At 29.7% G+C, this 22603-nt stretch overlaps 3 protein-coding genes across 3 annotated transcripts; 2 read left to right on the plus strand and 1 right to left on the minus strand.

The window, feature by feature from the left end:
- Window positions 1-3102: 3102 nt before the first annotated feature.
- On the plus strand, window positions 3103-4618 carry LOC112766036 (RNA polymerase II C-terminal domain phosphatase-like 4). Its single transcript, XM_025811886.2, has one exon. The coding sequence runs from the start codon at window positions 3103-3105 to the stop codon at window positions 4483-4485; it is 1383 nt and encodes a 460-aa protein (XP_025667671.1). The 3' UTR covers window positions 4486-4618.
- Window positions 4619-4696: 78 nt separating this feature from the next.
- On the plus strand, window positions 4697-9267 carry LOC112766035 (cytosolic endo-beta-N-acetylglucosaminidase 1). The gene is made up of 11 exons (XM_025811885.3): window positions 4697-5267; window positions 5893-6030; window positions 6408-6517; window positions 6630-6741; window positions 6811-6918; window positions 7282-7394; window positions 7502-7583; window positions 7793-7873; window positions 7962-8014; window positions 8095-8230; window positions 8438-9267. Exons 1-11 carry the CDS (start codon window positions 4902-4904, stop codon window positions 9113-9115), a joined length of 1977 nt encoding a protein of 658 aa, XP_025667670.1. The 5' UTR covers window positions 4697-4901; the 3' UTR covers window positions 9116-9267.
- Window positions 9268-12394: 3127 nt separating this feature from the next.
- LOC112767374 (LOB domain-containing protein 12) lies at window positions 12395-13533 on the minus strand. Its single transcript, XM_025813238.3, has 2 exons — window positions 13244-13533; window positions 12395-12781 (listed from the first exon to the last, which is right to left on the minus strand). The coding sequence occupies exons 1-2, from the start codon at window positions 13397-13399 to the stop codon at window positions 12422-12424; spliced, it is 516 nt and encodes a 171-aa protein (XP_025669023.1). The 5' UTR covers window positions 13400-13533; the 3' UTR covers window positions 12395-12421.
- Window positions 13534-22603: the final 9070 nt, after the last annotated feature.

The following is a 22603-nucleotide window of genomic DNA, read 5'->3' on the forward strand; positions in this document are numbered from 1 at the left end:
CGACCGAGAAGACCAATCCTACAGCCGGTTTAAACTGTCCTGCAAGAATTTATATACACACATTGAAGGATGTCGGTGCTTGGATTATTTCAAAGGTTGTGCTCGATCATTCACACCCTTGCTGTCCAAGCAAAGCAGAGATGCTCAAACGGCACAGGGAACTAAGCATGTCCATTCGTCGTACAATAGAGAATAACGAGGAGGCCGGTATCAGACCAAGCAAAACATACCAATCATTTGTGGCGATTGAGTTTATTTTTCTCGTTAATAGGTTAGCTAATGTGTGAGTGTTATATTCAGATAAACCTGTTTGATGCTGCATCAGCGGCGCATTCAAATTCCAGCCAATATCAAGGACACGTTATGAATTATCAGTTCAGGGTACCAGCAGCAGGGGATAACTCTTTGGGTGTATAGTTTTATAGAATATGGGTGTAAACGCACTGTTCTTTTGGGTGTATTTTTGTTCATTGACAATTTACATATAGACACATATATAGATTCATATAGAACAAAAGCTGTAAAAATTCGCAGGTTATGGGTGTATATTTGATTTGATGTTTTTCTTCATATTTTAGTACATGTAATTCATACATTTTGAATACAGCACAGACAGTTTGGGTGTATATTTTATGCAATCTTGGGTGTATTATTAGACCTGCGTTGGGTGTAACAGTTTATAATTTGCGTTTATATATGCCTTGATTTTTTCCTTCATATTTTACCACCTGTAATACAGCTTTTGAATACATCACAGACAGTTTACCAGCACAGATAGTTTAACTATGGAAAAAAATATACATGGAATAGAAGTTGTTGATAAATGGCAAATATTTACGTCATTTGTTCAATTTACAAACTACCCAGCAGTTGGATTACGCAGTTTCTATATCAGCAGAATTAATATGACAAAACGGACTCAATAATACAGAGGATGGCTTCGACAGCCTTATAGCACTACTCTCTCTAATTGCCCGATCTCTTTCTTTCTCCTCAGTCATGTTTCTGAACTTATCACTCAGGAGATGTGTGGCACACTTAAGGTCTTTTGTTTGGTTTCTTGCTGCCATTTTCTCTGAAACGAAAAATACACCCAAAGACATCAGTAAGATACACCCATATATATGATTCAGATACACTCATTGATAACAGTGAGATACACCCATAGATATGATTCAGATAAATCCATATATATCAGTCAGGTATCACTCAAACATGCTTCAATATCAAATTAATTGAGATATCAGTAAGATACACGCATATATGAGTCAGATACACCATTGATAACAGTAAGATACACCCATATGTAAGAATCAGATACACACATTGATAACAGTGAGATACACCCATAGATATTATTCAGATACATCCATATATATCAGTCAGATATCAGTCAAACATGCTTCAATATCAAGCCACATTACAAGTTCAAGCAGTATACACCCCAATCTACGGAATACACCCCCAAAAATCAACAACAATAGCAGGAGAACTTAGAACGACGTAGAACTTAGAAGAATGACGTAGAACTTAGAAGAACGACGTAGAACTTAGAACAGTGTAACAAAGAAGCAAGAATAATAGTAAACCCTAGAAGAACGATGTAGAAGAAAAGTAAAATATACATGAATCTTAATGAACTTACGTTGAGTATTGTTGTTTTGTTTTCTCTTCAGATTCTTCACGGAGAGTTTGATGGTGTTTTGATGGAGGTTTCGAACAACGATTTGTATATTTTGAACTTTGATTTTCGCTCGAAAATGGAAGGGTTTCCTTGTTTTCGAAGCGTTTTGAGAAGTGGAAGAAGTGGAAGAGTTTCCCATACGTAACCGTTTGTGTTGAACGCGTGAAGTGACGCTCCATGTAATCTGTGTTGATGCGCGTGACTTGTGTTTGGGTTGGGCCAACTTGTAAGCTTGTAAGCTTGTATGTGTAGTCCAGCCCTAAATTATTTTTCTTCACATTCATGACACCAATATATTATTAGGAAAATGAGTTTAGGACTTAAAAAACTATATTGTGATCGGACATAATTCATTTGTTGAGTCATATATGCTTTTTAAACTATTTAAAACTCGAAAAAATTTAGAATGAACACAAAGACTTCGACTGGACCATAGCTTTCAAACACATTTTGAATACTGTGTGATATTTAGTTATGAGCATACTTTAAAGAATGAATACTTTACCTGGACCTTGATAATTACTTTGAAAGGATAACGAGGTCTCTAAACAAAAAAAATATCCAATTCAATTTTTGATTTTTTTTTTTTAGGATTGATTAGTTTTTATGTCAAAAAAAATAATATTGACTTTTTTTTAGTACAAAAATCTCGTTGTTCTTTCGAAATAATTGTCAAAAATCGAATTAGATTTTTTTTTTGTCAAAGACCTTATTATCTTTCGAAATAATTGTTGGGATTGTTTTAGATTTTTTTTCTACTTTTTAAATACGCAATATCCGATTTGCACATTTTTTACTTATCCCGATTATAATCGAGATGTATTTTTAACATGATTTTAAATGCTACATTCGAAATATGACATATTGTACATATGGGTCAATTCTCTATAAATTACATAATTTTATAAATATTATATTTAAATAAAAAAAATCCCAATTATGAATGTATATTTTTTCCCTATCACTTGCTGTGCAACTAATAAATTCATAAAAGTGGTAGGAATTTCATCATAATTGGTGAGAAATCCTGAGCCATTTTATATTGTCTCGGAAGTTGGGAGAAAAAAATAAATTAAAAATTATTTTTATATGAAATATCTAAAATTTTAAAAATAAAATTATTTTTATTTTTATAAAAGTTTTTTTAAAAAATTATTAAAAAAAGGTATTTTATAAAACTAACGTTTAAATAAACTTTTAGAATATAATTATGATCATTACTTTTATTTAGTATATGTGAATATGAATTAAGAGGAGTGCTCCATTTTTCAATTCAATTGTTCTCTCTTCTCCTAACATCTCTCTCTCTCTCTCTCTCTCTCTCTCTCTGTTCTTGCCTATCTTCCTGCAGCTGTGCTTCCTGTCGCTGAGGCTGAAGCTAGGGTTGTCCCTCTCGAATCGGTGGAGAAAGACCTATTATGGTTGCCGATCAAATCCCTAATTCAGTTCAGACTTTGATATTACTCGCGTGGAACCTAGCCAACTCCTCACTCTTTTGCATACTTCCCATGGCCGAGCTGATAAATTTTACTCATTCTCCTATTAGTGATTTCCATGAGATGCAGTCAAGTGTTACAGCAGACTCTCTAGCATATTCATCCAGTATTGATGACTTCATTGCCTATCTTGATGATGCATTAGCTGCAACTTCGCCAGATGAAAATCAAGATGAGCTGGAAAGTGTCAGAATAAAAAGGCGCAAGTTTGAAAGTGACGAGGAAACTGAGGAGTCTACTTCAGAAGTGTGTACACATCCTGGTTCATTTGGAGACATGTGTATACGTTGTGGCCAAAAGTTGGATGGTGAATCTGGTGTCACATTTGCCTACATACACAAGGGACTCAGACTCCATCATGAGGAGATCTCTAGACTGCGCAATACAGATGCGAATAAAAAGCTGTACCTGATGCTCGATCTAGATCACACTCTATTAAATTCCACTCATCTTGCTCATTTGAACACTCAAGAGTTGCATTTAATTTCCCAGCCAGATTCTCTTGGAGGTAGCCTTTTCAAATTGGACAAAATGCATATGATGACCAAGTTGAGGCCTTTTGTCCGCACATTTCTAAGAGAAGCAAGTGAAATGTTTGACATGTACATATACACCATGGGTGATCGACCCTATGCATTAGAGATGGCTAAGCTGCTTGATCCTCAAGGAAAATACTTCAATGCAAAGGTGATTTCTCAAGATGATGGCACTCAAAAGCATCAGAAGGGTCTTGATATTGTGTTGGGGCAAGAAAGTGCTGTTGTAATTCTTGATGATACAGAACAAGCATGGGTGAAGCATAAAGATAATTTGATTCTGATGGAAAGATACCACTTTTTTGGTTCAAGTTGCCGGCAATTTGGTCTCAATTGCAAATCTTTAGCTGAATTGAAGAGTGACGAAGACGAAGCTGAAGGAGCACTTAATAAAATCCTTAAAGTTCTTAAGCAAGTCCATTATAAATTCTTTGATGAACTTAAAGAAGATATAGCTGAACGAGATGTAAGGCAGATTTTGAAATCAGTTCGAAGGGAAGTCTTGGGCGGATGCGTGATTGTTTTCAGCCGTATCTGCCATGGAGCATTACCATCACTCCGGAAGATGGCTGAGCAGTTGGGAGCCACTTGTTTAATGGAACTTGACTCCTCCGTGACACATGTGGTGGCTACTGATGCTGGAACCGAGAAGGCTCGGTGGGCAGTGAAAGAGAAGAGATTTTTGGTTCATCCCCAATGGATAGTGGCTGCAAATTATTTTTGGGAGAAGCAACCTGAGGAGAACTTCGTCCTCAAGAAAATGCAGTAGTAACTAGTAACTTTTCTTGTAGCATCACACACTTTGCTGTGTTCATATTGTGCATATGGGTCAATACTCTATAGATTACACAATTTTATAAATATTATATTTAAATAATTTAAATATATAAATCCCCAATTATGAACGTACATTTTTTCCCTGTCACTTGTCGGTGCAACTAATAAATTCATAAAAGTGGTATGAATTTCATCATGATTGGTGAGAAATCCTGAGCCATGTTATGTTGTCTGGGAAGTGGGAGAAAAAAATAATTAAAAATTGAAGAGAATCATATCCACAAGTTCCACCAGTGAAGTCAATGGTCTTAAGTCGTCTTCTTCTCTAGTTCTCTTATCTATAACATTACCCTAGCCTCAAACATCCTAGTACAAATCAGAATCAATATTCATCGTTACAAATTTACAATGATGTCTAAAGACATTACTAGTTTTGATCCAAAACAAGCATCAGTCCCCATATCATACCCACTCAAGACATTGAAGGAGCTTGAGTCTCGCTCCTACTTAGACTCCTTTCACTACCCTTTCAACAAAGCCTCTGTTCCCCTTATTCAAACTCCAACTTCTTCTTCTAACCGTGGCAAAATTCTAGTGTGCCATGACATGGCTGGTGGGTATTTGGATGATAAGTATGTCCAAGGAGGGACCAATTCTGATGCCTACTCCTTGTGGCATTGGTATCTAATTGATTCCTTTGTCTACTTTTCTCATAATCTTGTCACTCTTCCTCCTGTTACTTGGACTAACACTGCTCATCGCCATGCTGTTAAGGTATGCTTACATATTTTCATTTTTATATGGTTATTTACGTGCATCTATCTAACAGTTTAAACTTTTGAGATAAATAATTTTATGATATAGTATAAAAAAAATTTTATGACTAAAAGATTTAGAGTTCGATCTTTATTGTTTTCTAGTACTATTTACATGTCCGTGACTAACAGTTTAAAAAAAATTCTCTAAAATAAAACAATTGTAAAGTCATAAAATAAGTGGATTTGATTCCTATTAAATTTATAATAATTTACTATCTTAATTTAAAGATGATTAGACTCATTTTTTTATTTTACTAACTTTCTATTTTAAAAAGACCTGATTCAATCGTTTAAACTTTTGAGATGAGTAATTTCAAAATGCTAATTAATTTTTATTACATATTTGACTCATTTGCTTAAGCAAATTTCATTGTTTAGTTAGTTAGTACTACTCAATATTGTTTACTTATGAGTTGTGACATAATATTAGTGGCCACATAACAATTAGCTTAGAAGATAAATTGGTTTTAGAATTTAGCTTGAATGATCAGAGATTAAATGGTGTAGTGTACATATGAATTATTCAGAGACCTATAAGTTGGGCTTTGATGATTTTGATTATAACTAAAAATGTGTTGGAGGTTTTGGGAACTTTCCTTACCGAAGGGGAAGGAGGAAGGGATGTTTGTAATGAACTGCTTTCAACAAAGGAGTCTGCTCAAATCTATGCAGAGCGTTTGGCAGAGCTTGCTTCTCAGTTAGGCTTCGATGGATGGCTGGTAAAATTACATTTTTGTCCTCTCAAATTATGCCATATTACACACCTATGACTTAACCTTTTCATGATATACTTGGCATTTAACCTTTGGAGTTTGGAGTAATTTATCCCTATCTAATTTGATAAGTTATTTTTCTTCACATTCATGATACCTATTTTATTAGGAAAATGAGTTTAGGGCTTAAAAAACACTATATTGTGATGTTGTGTCAACATTTTTTTTAGAAATAAATACACAGAGAAAAAATTCTCCTTCATCATGCATATTTTTGCTAGGAAACTGAAACATAATTGTTTTTTGAAGATCTTTGACTGGAGTAATAACTTTTTTTGGTAATCTATTCAATAATTTATATGGTAGTACTCAAATTATTGCAGCTAAATATGGAGGTAGACTTGGACAGTGTTCAGATTCCTAATCTGAAAGAGTTTGTCAACCATTTAACATTAACCATGCATTCTTCGGTGCCTGGATCACTAGTAATTTGGTGAGTATTAATTTCAAGGTGCAAAGATCACCATTTCTTTTGATTTTCTTCACATTAATTAATGATGCTGCCTAAAATTGATGCTCATACTTTAGTTTTCATATTCATGTAGGTACGACAGCGTTACTGATGATGGTAGCTTAAATTATCAGAATCAACTAAATAAATACAATAAGCCTTTCTTTGATATATGTGATGGAATATTTGCCAATTATTCCTGGGAGGTAATGCTTATGCTCATACAATACTTTTTTTTTTTTTCCGCTCTTTTTTAACCAAATAATACCATGCAGGAAAACTATCCAAAACTTTCTGCTGATGTTGCTGGTGATAGAAAGTATGATGTTTACATGGGGATTGATGTATTTGGAAGAGGCACATTTGGTGGTGGACAGTGGAATGTATGTGTCAACTATCTCTCACTTTAGTCCAATACCAAAATATCTTGAGTATGTGTTAAGTCCTTTGTATATATATAGTGTTTGGACGGTGAATCTTGAGAAAATTCGTGCAAGATATATCCAGGATCCTACGTGAATATGATTTAAATTGCCTTCTTTATAAGCCGGCATGTTCTTAAGAGGGACATTTTAGGACCTGCCACAGCTTTAAACCTAATCTGAGAGCTGGACTACCGTAACAGTAACACTAGATATATTTTTTTCCTTCAAAGTTAATCAATGTATATTGTGCAAGCATTACAGTATATGAATTATTATTATTATATATCTGTTTTAATGTGTTTATACTATGGTACGTTTCAGACAAATTTTGCTCTTGATGTAATAAAAAAAGCAGATGTCTCTGCTGCAATATTTGCTCCTGGATGGGTTTATGAGACTAAGCAAGAACCAAATTTTGAGACTGCTCAAAATAGGTAACATTTTGTTAACTGTTTTTTTATACTACCATAAGTTAATACATAGTAACTTACTATTTTTGGGCTGTTTGTAATAAAGTTTCAAGAATTTAATCTGTATGCAGATGGTGGGGTCTTGTGGAAAAATCATGGGGACTAGTGAGAAAGTATCCAGTAGCACTACCCTTCTACTCAAATTTTGATCAGGTTAATCAACAACTCAGTGCATAAATATCTCGCATTAACACAGGATCCGAAAAACGGTTATATCCAAAGAATGTAATATAAACAACTGAACTTTATAATTGTATCTATGGCTGATTCCACAGCTTGAACTTGTGACTTGAAAATCACATGGAGAAGTAATAATACATTCATTATAATTGAAATGTTGGCATTTCTTTATTACTTTTCAGGGACGTGGTAATCATATTACAGTTGATGGAATAAACATCTCAAATGCTACCTGGTGTAACCTTTCTTCACAGGGGCTTCAGGTATTCATCATATATATACATATTATACATGTATATCAGTATATCATAGCCAAGTCTTCATTATCCTAACTCACATATCCACGTGCAGCCACAACTCATGTTTGATGATTCTACTGTGAATTCCATTCAAGTTCTTGTAGAGTAAGTCATAAAACACTGTCTTATGTTGTCTTATTACATTTTTAGAATGATAATTTTTTTTATCTTATAAATTGTTGTAGCTTGACAGAAAAATCATACAGTGGAGGTGCAAACATTACATTCCAAGGAACTTTGAAAGCGAAATCTTATTTCCAGAAGACAATATTTCAAGCAGAGCTCCTTCTAACCAAATTGCCTCTCCGAGTTACTTACTCTGTAAGCAATCTTCTTAAACTACTGACAAAACAAAACTTATGCACATCAAATATGTCTGCAAGTTTTAATCATAATGATTAGAATTTAGATTCAATGTTCATCATGGATTCATGGTTATTGTTGAATCAAACACGAACCATTCGGTCAAAATCCGTATCGACTAGTCTTCTTTCTTAGGGAAGTGAATTTGGTACTAAACTAATGCAGGTGAAATCTGATAGCAATTCTTTGTTGGGATTAGTGCTCAATGTTACTTCCACCATCAATGAAAATGTGTCTATTCTATCTGCACCACAAGAAATGGTGAATCATCTCTCACAAAAATTTGACAAAATAGTCCCAACAACTGAGCAAAATGGATCTTCCACTGAATGGATTATGCACGAATTCACGATCGACATGAATGGATACACATTAACAGAAATTCGCGCCATGTGTTACAGGCAGGATCATGAACTGACACTGAATTCGCGACGACTAGACCATGATCTCGTCACGGATTACTCTGCTATTCTTGGTCATGTCACAATCACACCTTCAGAGTACAAGCCAAGTTTTCCCGTATCCAATTCATGGCTAGTGAATGGTGAATACATAGATTTGAAATCAAGTCCTAAGGGTGACTCAAAACTCCTTAGTGTTAAAATTTCATGGAAGCTGAAGGAAGAAAAGGATTATTCTGTATTTTCACACTACAATGTGTATATGGAAAATGAATCAAAAGTGAAAGAGTACATTGGAGTAGCACATGTGAATTCTTTTTATGTTTCTGAGCTAGAAGTTCCTTCTGCCACTTCTAGCTTCAAGTTTATTATACAAGTTTGCAATGTTGATGGCACAAATCAGAAGTTGGATGAGTCTCCATATTATCAATTGGAGGTGTAGAGTGTCCTCTTTAATTTTCATTGCAACAAATTAATAATGATGTATCCATGTTATTTATATTTGGATTTGGCATCCAAAAACCATGTTTTATTCTCTACAAGGTTCAATAAATAAGGTTGGTTAGCCCAACAACCATATTTAAGGAAACAAAATATTTACTCGTTCTTTGAAATTTCTTCTTATCCATTTCATATTGAATATTAAATTAGTTCATTCTAATTTACTATTGAATGGGGTGTGAAATTTATTTAATGTAGGTTTTATAATGAATAAATCTATTCGATATAATGATATCTACGAATAAGGAAGTAATAAATAATTTATAATAAAAAAATATCATTATGTATGGATTATGTTTAACACAAGTAATTTAAATTTAGGTCTTCATCTTTAATGGTTTTAAGTACAGTTTTGCTCATAGTTCTATTTATAAAATGACCTTTAACATAGTTTTATTGGTTAAGCAAAGAAATTAATGTTAAATGCATGTATACTTAAAGCTTCTAAGAACACATCTTACATTTCTACTATATATGCGGAATTAAGAATATAACAATAATATTTGGTTGAGAATAAAAAATCAGTTTAAACAGTTAAAATTGTCTTGTTTAACATTCATTAATTATCATTAAATAATTATATAATTTTAGATGTAATAAATATGTAATTACAGATATTATGTATATAAAATTATAAATATTAAAATATTATGTTGTATAAGATAATTATTTTAGATACTGTCTCCTAAGTATTACCATTTATCGGAATATAAAATGTGTGTCAAACAATATTTTGGGTGTTCTTAATTAGCTTAAGACAGAAAGCTAAGATTTTATACTACTCAATTAATACAAAATGTTAAAAAATATTTCATAATAAGAACCAAATTACCTATTATGTATGTTATATATATGAACTATTAAATGTAGGTAATTTTAATTACCAAAGGATATACATATAAATTTTGTTTGACAACAATAATAACAAAGTCTTGTCTTACTAGGTGGAGTTGGCTATATAGATGAAACGATATTATTGAGTTCTATCATGTATCATGTCTACAAAGAGACTATTTACATGTAGATCTTGTTTGACCATTTTATGGATGATTTTTTTAGGTTTTTTTCTGTCTTTCACTCCTTGTTCATCTCATTCACCTTTCTGATTGAGTGCTCTGTTGGTCTTCTTTTCACATATCCAAATAACTTGAAACGCTATTTTACTGTGTTTTCCACCATATGAATCTCGTTTGACAATGATGAATAAATCATGATGAGTTGCACACTTGCACTATGTTAATAGATTATTGATTTAACAGGAAAATCTAATTTGATTGGTGTTGAAGCAAATTGCCAAAGTGTGAGAAAATCTTACTTTGCCTTAAGTGAAAGAAAGAAGAAAGTCAATAAAGAAAAGGTGAAGGGGGGTTAGTAGCATCTGAATTCCAAAAAAGACAAAACTGAAACTCTTGTTTTGGAAGCATCTTTCTCGAGCCCTCAAAATAGAAATGAGGCTCCCCCCATCACTTTCTTTGTCTCCACAAAACGGCAAAAATATTTTTGTGTAATATTTAATTTCTACATTCAAAATATATAGATATTAATTAAGTGTCTAAATAACCATTTTAAAAACTGACTTAAATAATATATATATACTGAAGTCAAGCTTGAAATTAAGCATCTAAGTTTCAAGCTTCGGAAATGCAAAAGTATAATTGACATACAAAAGTAAGAATGTTATTAGGGTTTGAACTTCAATAAATAAATAAAGTCAGAAGGGTATGTCTAATATCTTCCAAAAAGTGTAGGAGAATGTGAAAGATAAAAAACAAGGTCCAAAAGGAATCCAAACTTTGAAGTATCCTTATGAGAAAATCCAGAGTAAGAGAGAGACATTCATATCCACAAACATGCCTCTCTTTGCTATGAATAATTTCTTTCCTTCACATAAATGTTCAGTTAATTGAATTCTGTATATACTATATATAGTCTTCTGCACGTTCATCTAGTATAGATATATATCATCAGGCCTAATCAATATATACTAATTTCTTTCTAGAAAAACAAGAATAAAATAGATATATAGTGTTTATAATTTGTATAATATTGTACCAATAAGAAACTTATTGCTTTGTACGCAATAGAAGTTTCATTATCGTCATGCATGGACTAGCGTGTAGCATATACTTCTTCATGTATTGGAAAAGCACAAGTTTTCATATTGGTTTGAATAACAATTATTCGGACCTTATTTTTAATGATTATTGAATTTTTTAAAATAAATATCATTTTAACAACTAATAATTTGACAACTAACAATTTAAATAATTTAATTCTAACCTAACCCGACAAGTTAAGAACTATCGTTGATCAAAATTCTATTTAGGAGTTTATCATTATTGATCAATAGATTATAGCATGCACAACACACAATTCAAACCCCTAACACTTAGTTATTTAAAAAATTTAGAGTAAAATGACAAATAAATCTCTAAAAATTTACATTTTGAACAATTAATTCCTAGAAAAAAAATACCAATAAAATCATTCATCATAATAAATGTGAATACATTACTTCCATATTAACTCCGCAGTCTCCGCTACAGTAATCAAAGTATACGGTCTTAATTTGAACGTTATTTATCCACGGCTAATATCATAAAAGATTTTATTGATATTTTTTTTTTCAAACACTAATATGTCCGAAGAATAAATCTTCATAAATTTATTTATCACTTTCCCTTAAAATTTATTTGGTCATCATAAAAATAAGAGATTATTTTAGTTTACCCTAAAAAATTTGAGAACTATTTTGATATTACCTCTATAAGAATATTATGTTAAAATTTAAGGTGAGAAAATTGGACACCCATCTCAAATAATTAAGTAGAACAGGCAACCCTTGCCAAAGTGGGTGGCTGGCTGCATCAACTTGCAAGAAGTACGTTGTAATTATTTGTTTAACGTGCTTCTGATTAACATCACACTATATTAATTCAGTACTACTGAATAATCACATGCTAGAGTTGACCCTATGAATTCCTTCACATATCCCATCTTCACAAATAATTTTCTTTTTCCCAATAAAATTAAAAGAAAAAAACTTAATTACATTATACTAATTAATGGCAGTTTGCATTTTGTTATATGAATCAAAAGAAAATTGTATAAAAATTAACAAAAGGAATGTTTTATTATTTAAACCTTTTAAAAATGTGTGACAAATTAAAACACATACTAATTGGTGTGTAATAATATTAAGAAATTAAGTAGCATGTGATGGGAGAGGAAATTAATTATCATTGATTCAAGAAACCATGTCATGTCCAAAAACACTTTGTCTCTTGAAGGAATCATGAATTACATTGTTGGTAGAAGAAGATCCAAAAGTAGTAAAGTAGTGATGATGAGAGAGTTCATTTTCATTTGAGAGTTGAGGTGGTGGCATCATCATCATCATCACTGGTGGATCTTCTTCTACTTGCTGCTGCATCTGGATGCAGAGTATCTCTGCTTGAGCAACTGCTAGCTGCATTTGAAGCTCTGAGACTTGGTTTTGAAGGTATGATATGGCTCCGACACACCCGTACACCGGATCCCGGACCCTCGCATTCGCCTCGTACACTAGGCTGCTCACTGCATCTGCTCTTTGCTCCACCGGAAGTTCCTGTCACCATCATTGTGCAAAAGTTACAGTTACCTCCTTCCTTCTTTTTTATCTGTCACTGTCGTTTTTACTGTCGCTGTTTTAAGTATTTTAGAAGGAGAAATGCTAAAAAAACCATTAGAATTTATTGTTTTTGCTCATGACTTTTAGTTATAATTCAAATTTTTTAGTTTAGTAATCTAACAATATTCTTTAGCCCACACTTTTAAACATTAATGATTAGTTGATGACTAAAAATAATAAATTCTGATTACTCTTTAACATTCCTCTTTCTGGAATAAGGTATTGATCTCAATTGTATATTCTTGAAATTCTTAAAATGCTTTTCCAAACCATGATCATATATAACCATAAAACATAGTACCTAAATGTTAAGAATTTAAGCATACAAATAATCATCAAAGACAAAAAGGAAAGGAAATTAAAGAGCATGAATTATATATAAGAATATAAGGTAAGTACCTGCAACATTTTGCTAACGTTGCTAGCGCCAAAAACTTTGTGGACTATGGCAAACTTGTGGGGTTCATCAGCAGGGAAATAAGGAGCAAATGCACAATCTTTGGTGCACCTGCGTCTCAGAAGCTTGCATGAGGCACACGGTGAATTCCCACCCATTTTTCTGTTTTGAAGGTCAAAATAAAAGGAATCTTTTTTGGTAGCTCTAAAGCCTCAAGTGCTAAACAAAGCTCATAAAGAAACTGATGAAGAACATGTTTATGGAAGACTTTGATGAGACTGTATTTATAGCTGCTACCTGTTTTTTGAATTAGTTTTTGCCACCTCTATGTGTTCTCAACCATTTTCAACTACTAAATAGGTTTTTCTTTTTTTTCTTTCTTCCCTTTTTTTTTTTTTCTTTTAAAGTTAGGAGTGACCCAGTGACATTTTGGCGTCACACCCTAATATTTAGATAAAAATTACTTTTAATATTACTTTGCCATACTACTATACCAAATTACATGACTCATAGTATTTTTGTCAACTTTTGCCAACTCTAATTTATAATGATATTTAATGAAAATGTCTTTGTAAATGTGTTTAATAAAAATATTTTTTTATGGTTGTGTCTAATGAAAGTGTCTTTATAAACGTATTTTTTGAATGTGTCTGTTTATACATGTGTTTAAAATATAATAATTAATTATTGTTGATAATAAATTAGCAGATAGTATATTGGTATCTTGTACTTTTCCTTTAGAGAATAGTTTTAGAGAAATTCTAGATGACCGAAACATGTTTTCTTTGATTTTGCTTTTTATTTAAATCAACATTAACTAATTTTTATACTAAAAGTGTTGGTCTTTTGAATTGTGATTATTGTTGCATTTTTCATTGCATGGTAAATTTTGTGCAATTTCACCAAATTTAAAATCTTTCTTCTTACTTATTTAAAAAAATTCTTAGGTTATGTGTTTTTAGGTTTTTTTCATAATGTGAAATTAGTATATTACCCTTGTCAAAAAAAAAGAAATTAGTATATTACCATTCACTTGCAACAACAAGACACTATATGGTTTAAATTAAGCTTCTTCTAATATCTATCCTTTGAAGATTAGTCATTCTAAATTAGAAGAGAAAAATAAACAATAATATTAAAAAGACAATAATTTAAAATTATTTTATTTAATTTAATATCTATAATTTTATACATATAATATCTATAATTACATATTTATTACCGTACTAATTGATAAATACAAACTAAAGTAATTTTTAATTGATTTTTGTTCTCTTTCAAATATAAAAAAAAAATAAGTTACTAATGTCTTGGTGGACATTTGAATTGAATAGGAAACAAAACTAATGGTTATAAATTATAATAATCAATCAATTAATTAATTAATTAAGTAACTAACGTACCCACCACCAAATGAAGACAGTGAGTGTTATGGCCAAGTTGGCAAGTATGGCTTACACGTTGTTTGACTAAGTATGGTGTTGCTACTACCATTAAAGGTTATAGGAGACTCAACATACATGAATGTGCGTTACACACTTACATAAAAACATTCACGTGACTGCACTCATCATCATATATATAATTATCAAAATTTCTTTCAACTCTCTAATCAACCAACCTTATCACTATTAGCATAATAAATTAATAATAGTATAATTTTCTGTGAACTCTTCCATTTATATTATATAGACCCCTATTATTTGTGTGTTATATACATAGCTAATTAACTAGTTTGACTCAATTCATTGACTAGCTGAACATATATGATCTTCCTCAATCAAAAAGAGGAGGAGAAAATTTATTCATGAAGGTCAAACTCATCAAAATTATATTCAAATTAAAGTAGCCTTAATATAAATTCAATGACTACAAGGATATATGTACATATAATGTAAGATACAACCCAATTAAATTTAATATTTTTCATAATATAAGAACTGTGGGAAAAATTAAAAGGCTATATTAATTACTGAAGTTTGATCCTATAAAAAGAACAAGTACCTGATCAATATGAGAGAGGGAAAATTTTCATGAATTGAGATCATATCATCAACATCAATATTTAATTTTAGTTTAAAGGCCAATGGCAATTATTATTGTCGAACGTAACTAGTACGTAGCAAATTAAATAGCAAGCAATGAAATATTAAATTTCAAAATTAGATTTTGACATGATTAATCTTAATTTTGAATGAATAAAAACAAAACAATAATCTTTTGTAGATAGTTTCCCCGTGGACCGATCATATATATTCTTTTCCTACTTCTTCTTCTTCTTCTTCTTCAATTCGGTCATAGCCAAAACTTTGAATAGGTTGTTATTAGATCTTCCGCATCAATCAAATTCAAGCTAGTCCAAGAAATAGAATTTCTTTCTGACAAGTTGTGTTAGTAGGAATTGAAGATTATTATTAGTCTCGTGAACCTTGATATAATAACCATATTTTTTTTCATATTAATGACAAATTTAGAACCCTGTATATTATCACTGACAGTACCGTACACTTCACTGTTCACACCCTCAATTTAATTTCATTGTTTAATGTTATTCATCATTTTAACCACGCATGCAGTAGTATACGTAATTATAAGTGTAACTTCTAGCTTTTAATACTCACATTTTATTGTTGAAATCAATATATATATATACATACGGTAAATGTTATGGAACCTATCACATTATGTCTAACTTACTAAAAAGTATAAATAAAAATATATAAAAAATTTTAAAAATTTTATTTTTTATTTATAAAAGCAAATTAAACAATTTAAACACCACAATAAAAAGTATCATAAATTTACCTATATATATATAATTTAGGTATTTTTAGTTTAGCAAATAATTAATTTTTAGAAAAAAAATAATTTTATAATATTATATTAAAACTTTTATCATTAAAATGTATAGAGTTAGATCCCTATTATTCCATTCTTTTAAATTTTAATTTTTAAAATAGTTTAGTAACCGAATTCTCATTTTCAGAATTGTTTAAGGTGTGCTTTAAATAAATTATTTTTGTATTTGACTTAAGAATAATTATCTAAATCAGTCCCAAAAATTTTAAAGATAGACATTTTAATCTCCAAAAAAATTAATACATAAAAATATTCTCAATGTTTTACTTCGCCGGGTCTCAATTTATTTTTCGACAGAGTAATTATCCAAATCAGTCTCCAAAGATTTTAAAAGCGTACATTTTAGTCCCAAAAAAATTGTTAGGAATTGATCTGTGTATTAATTTTTTTAGAGACTAAAATGTCCGCTTTAAAAATTTTTGATAACTGATTTGGGTAATTATATATCCTAACAAAAAATGAACTAGAGACGGATTTGTCTATCGAAATCTTGGAGATGTTTTTGTTTATTAATTTTTCTTAAAAACTAAAATATAAAATATATAATGTAAAAATTGATTTAATTTATAAAATGATATAATAATTTAATTTATATAAAAATTATTATATTTTTATTCTTTATTCTTTATATAAAGTAAAATTTTTTAAAATTAGCTTATATTTTTTAAAATTTAAAAGTCTAATATAATCTCATATATTAACTACTTTTCAAATTTAATATTTAAATTTATATATTTTATAATATTTTTAAATTTTAAAAGTTATTTTATTAAACATAATTATTATCGTTTGTATTTATTAAAAATTATTTTTAATTTAATTTATCAAATATAAATACTATTCTTTTTAAAATTCATCTTTTAAAAATTAATTTTTATAAATTATTTTCAAAAAATAAAAAATTTACCAAACTAAACTTTAAAATGTATTGCCACACCGCTTTTTATTTTCTTGTTTTGTATCCGCGAAAATAGGCTTTTCTAACGGAAAGAGCTGAAACAAAAGAGGCTTTTAGGCTGATCTGAAACCTGGGATGGTATTCTCCTCATGGCATTATATAAAGAAAATATTTTCCATTTATCGGATCTTACTCAAAAAGGGCTTAATTAAGGAGCACCAATTTCTTTCTCCCCTACTAACACACAAACTTCCCAACAAGCTGTGACATAATTAGAAGCAAGGTATTATTCTATTGAAGAACTTTTTTTTATTTAGAACCCAATTCAATACTAAACAAGTTCATAATAATTGAATGTTTGTGTCCCAAATTTTATGAATTGATTCCCTATTTGTATAAAAAGGTAATTAAAAGTTCTAAACTCTAAATTATCTCTTTACCAAAACAAACCTATTAAGATTAAGACAGACAAAATCTATTGCACAAAAAAATATGATAGATATATAATTATTTATTTTTGGTGTATATTCTTAATTTTCTTTTCTATAAAAGACATATAGTAGACAAAAGATAATGCATCAATCATATACGTATTTTTTTTTTGGGTCGCACTAGCGTACAGATTCAAATTTACAGAGATTCATATTATTTTGACACGTGTGCATTAGATCCCCCTTGGAGCAAGCAGCTTTGTAGATAGTTGTTTTCAAGCAAACGAACGGGCTTGGCTTGGCTGAAATTATGAAACGGTACTCTTTCTATGTTGAGTTGGATTGAATGTGTATGGATTTGTTTGCATTTTGAATTCACATGTATTTTTTTTATTGTTAGCAAAAACTTGAACATACAACTCTATTGTTGGGTATGGGTACCCAGTACCTTTACTGCCTTAAAATGATTTGTATCACTTGAACCCCCATGATCACAAAACGAAAAAAAATATATTGCAGCCCTATAAAAAACAAGAAATTTAACTTGATTTATCTATATTTTCCAACACTATTTAACTTGCAGTTTATTTAAAGATTTATATTAATATTTTTCTTTATTTTCATGCATAATTTTAATAAATAACTAAAAAGCTTTTATTTTTAATTATAATCGACTATAGTAATATAAAAAAGTAATATTTAGCTAAATAATTTCAAAAAAAGTAGCAGTTTGTATTAAATTTCAAAGAAATGACATATTAGAAAAAAAATACTTTTCTATTTATTTTAAAAGTTGAAAATTAATGTTAAAAGGTATTATATTTTTTAGGGATATCAAACCATCTCTTGAATATATAGTTGCTGGTAGGACTGGAAGTGAGTCGAGTTAGACTAAACTTAAGCTCGGCTCACAAAAATTGAGTTTGACTCACGACTCGACTCATTAACAATCGAACCTATTTCTTAAGCTCAGCTCGACTCACCAAAAGTTCACGAGTTGGTTCGAGCTCACAAGTTGGCTCAAATAATAGGAACATAATCTATAATTCTATATCAATAAATTATAACTTATATATTTTAAAAATTATTTAAAAATATCAATTTTATATATTTTTTATCCATCAATAAATTATGAACTTTTTATTTATGTCCTACATCAAAATTATATATAAAAAATAAATATAAAATTTTAAAAGTATATATATATATATATATATATATATATATATATATATATATATAATCGAGCTAGTTCACGAGCTAACGAGTTGAGCTTATTCAAACTCAAGCTCGGCTCATTTAATTTATGAGCTTAATTCCAAGCTCAATCTTGGCTCACCAGCTCACGAGTTTAGCTTATTGAGCTATTTATGAGTCGAGTTCGAGTTGGCTCATGAGTTAGCTTGACTCACTTCCAGCCCTAAATTGCTGGAATTATTGTAACATGAGATCTTTAGACCTTAAAATGTTTACTTTTGGAGAGAAACACACTAATTAATATTTTAAATAAGCAAAGGGATATGCCAAAGATAAAAAAAATCAACTAAACAAATTATTTTAGATAACTAAAAGTCTACTCAAATTTTTTTTTTCAAAAATATTATTTGTTTATCAAAATCAATCATTAAAATTAGTCATCATAGAATTGGTGTATAAATATATGTATAGTTAAATTCATTTTAAAAGTATATTTTATATTTTAATATATATTCTATTTTTATAACTAATTTTAATAACTAATTTTAGTATATACCTAAACATGATTTCTTTTCTATTTTATTAGTTGTTAACAAAAAAATTACAAAAAAATATATACACAACGAAAAATCACCAAATTTTAAGAATTCTAATATCTCATTTTCTTAATCATGCTTGCAAAAAATTGTACCAAAATTCAATCTCTAATATATTTTTTGAGAAATACATATTTAATGTTAGATAATCTTGAAAAAAACTAACATTAAATATGTATTTCTCAAAATATACATTAGAGATTGATTTTTGATGCAATTTTTTGCAAGCATAATTAAAAAAATGAGATATTATTATTCTTAAAATTTGGTGATTTTTTGTTAAGTATATATTATTTTGTAATTTTTAAAGGTATTATTGGTTGTTAACAAAAACAATTATAAAAAAATTATATACTTAACAAAAAATCACAAATTTTTATGTAATAATAATATATTATTTTTATAATCATGCTTACAAAAAATTGCATCAAAATTCAATCTCTAAGATATTTTTTAAAAATATATATTTACTGTTGGGTATTGTTGTTGTGTTTTTAAATTATTTGAAGGCATTTTTGTCGATAGTAAAATCCGGGTGTATTTTTGTCAGTGTTTGAATAATTTGGGAGCGTTTTTTGTGGTTAACCCTTATTTTTATTATTCTATGTAAAAAAAAATTTGTTTATTACGGTCTAAAAAATAATATTAAAATTAGTAGTATAAAAAATATTTTTAAAATTTAATATTATGAAGAAAAAATTATATAAGAATTAATTTGATCAATTTTTAAAATTTTAGAGATAAAAATGACTTAAGTGTATACTTTTAGAGACTATTTTAATTATAAACAGTTAAGTTTAGAAAATTAATCCAAGTGATGAACAAACATTATTATGTAATTTTCAATTGTTTGTATAACAATCCGAATTTTTTTAAAATTAAATTTTATGCTTTGAATTTAAAAAATAAAATTTTATTTAATTATAACTTATTCTATTATTTTAAATTATTTATTAGAAATTATATTAATAGTTACAGTCTAAATTGATTTTTATTATTATTATTATTATTATTATTATTATTATTATTATTATTATTATTATTAAAAAAAAATGGCCAAAGCCTTTTAAGGAGTGAAGAAAGAAAATTTAAAGCTTGACTCATATCCATTATATATATAAAACGAGGATGGCATGCAAGTATATATATGTTAGGTAATGACACATATTAAGGCTTAATCACCACCCATTTTTGTTCCTTACTATCATCCCTTAATCAATTTTTCTTTTCTCTTCGTTCATTACTAAGTTAAGTTTGAAGAAAATAAAAAGAAAGGGACCGAGAAAGAAAAGAGAGAACTGTAACTCTCTCATAAGTTTCGGTTTCGATTTCTTAAGTTTCGTAACTCTAATAAAAAAATCTAATCCGATAAAAGTGTTTGTATCCTCCTCCTCTACACGTTAGCGTTACTTTTGTCTTGTAGAAGTTGATGGTGACGTAGCTCTCCTTCCTCTTGACTTCAACTAACTGGATTAGGAAGCACAGATGATTTCTGACGTAGTTTTCTTCTTCAACAGTTCGGTCAAAAAGTTCCTCCAGAATTTTCGTTGACTTTGATTTATACGGAGGTAGGGGATTTTATTTTGAAATTAACTGTTTTTAAACTATAAATGCCATAGAAGTCTAGTGGGTATTTGTAAATAATTTATGATTGTTTGAAATGACTGAAGGATGAGTTTGAGTTGTGTTTGTGACTGAATTTGATGAATATGTATTTGGTTTTTTTGATTGAAAAGAGGTTGAAAATGGTTCAGTTGGGACCCGAAAAAGGGTGGTTAACCCCGAGTTTTAGGAGAAGTGCTGCCGAAATTTTAGAAAATCTGAGGTTTTATTTGAAAAGTTATTTTAAAAAGATTTGGTTTTGGAAAATTAAATTATTTAAAATATATTTAGTTAATAAAAGATTTACTTTATTTTAAAGTTTGATTTATTAAGAAAAATATAATGTTTTAAACCCAATCTTTTAAGGAGAGATTTTGTTTTAAGTAAAGATTTGAGCTCGGTTTATTAAGAAAAGGATCTCTGCCACAGGAGAGCAGAGAACAAGGATTTAAAGAATATATTAATTAATGAAGTGTCTGCCACAGGAGAGCAGATGTGACATTGTTTGGGCCTTAGTGCCAAATGTAAAGTGGGGACGCCTACACACTGAGAACTGTTTTCCAGATGTACGCTTATTGATTTGGAAAGTCACACTGATGCGGCCTGGCCGTACGACTTATAAGCACACTGATGCATCTAGAAAACCATATCTGGGACTTGTGCCCGGGTAATGTCGGGAGCGGGTAGGCAACCGACACATGAGCTCATGGCCTGCGTTAGGGATAGACATGCATCATATTGATTGCGCATTTGCATTTGATTGCACTTGCCTATTTTATTACTTTGTGATTGTATTGTTTGTCTTGTTGTGACTTGCTTGTACATTGAATTGAATCTCTTGCTTGCACTATTTGTTTGTGAGTGTATTAAAGTGATTACGAGTTGACATTTGACTGAGGATTAACTATGTGGCTGAGAGACAGAAAATGTGACTAGTTTTATATTTAAAATTTGTTTTGAGTTTAGAAATTTAAAGAAAAGTAATTATTTATCTAAAGTAGAAATAAAAGTATTTCCAAAGGGTTAACAAAATAGTTTTATTGAGTAAAGTTAATTATTTGCATTAAATTCATTACTTTTATGGCATTCTCATTCCCTACTGAGAACGTGTGGTTTGTTCTCACCCCAAAATCTTCCACCCTTTCAGTGACACAGGTTCGAAGATTCAGTTAGAAGATGCAGACGACTAATAGTTTTACTTGTGATTCCTGTTATTTTTATAGAGTTCCCTCGCCCTTGTTGCTTTAAGTTTTATTTTATCCAGAGGGATATGTATTGTATTTGAGTTTTATATTAAATTCATTTGTATAGCATTTATTATTATTAATAATTGTGTGTTTTTAATTACTAAAATCTTTTTCTAAATTTTTTCTTAAAAACTGAAACGCGATATCGACGTAAAAGCTCAATAGTAAATTTATAATAAAGGAAATCAGGTCCGTAACGCCTTACTTTTGGTACGATCATGACGTGCTAAAGGTTAGGGTGTTACAGTTTGTTTAATGGTATTTTGTTAATTTTGTGTTGATTTTTGATTTTATTGTCTAATTGTAATGGATTTTAATTTTTGAGTTTGTCTTCTGAACTTCTGGATATAATTGTTGATTGTGTTCTGCACTTCTAGATGTATTTTGTTAATTGTGTGTTGATTTTTGATTTTATTGTCAAATTGTAATGAATTTTAATTTCTGAGTTTGTCTTTTGAACTTCTAGATGTAATTGTTGATTGTGTTATGATGTTGCATGTGTTGTTGGTTTGTTGATGTAACTAAAAATTGT

The sequence above is a fragment of the Arachis hypogaea genome, chromosome 17 (assembly GCF_003086295.3).
Source record: "Arachis hypogaea cultivar Tifrunner chromosome 17, arahy.Tifrunner.gnm2.J5K5, whole genome shotgun sequence".
In the NCBI taxonomy this organism is placed as follows: domain Eukaryota; kingdom Viridiplantae; phylum Streptophyta; class Magnoliopsida; order Fabales; family Fabaceae; genus Arachis; species Arachis hypogaea.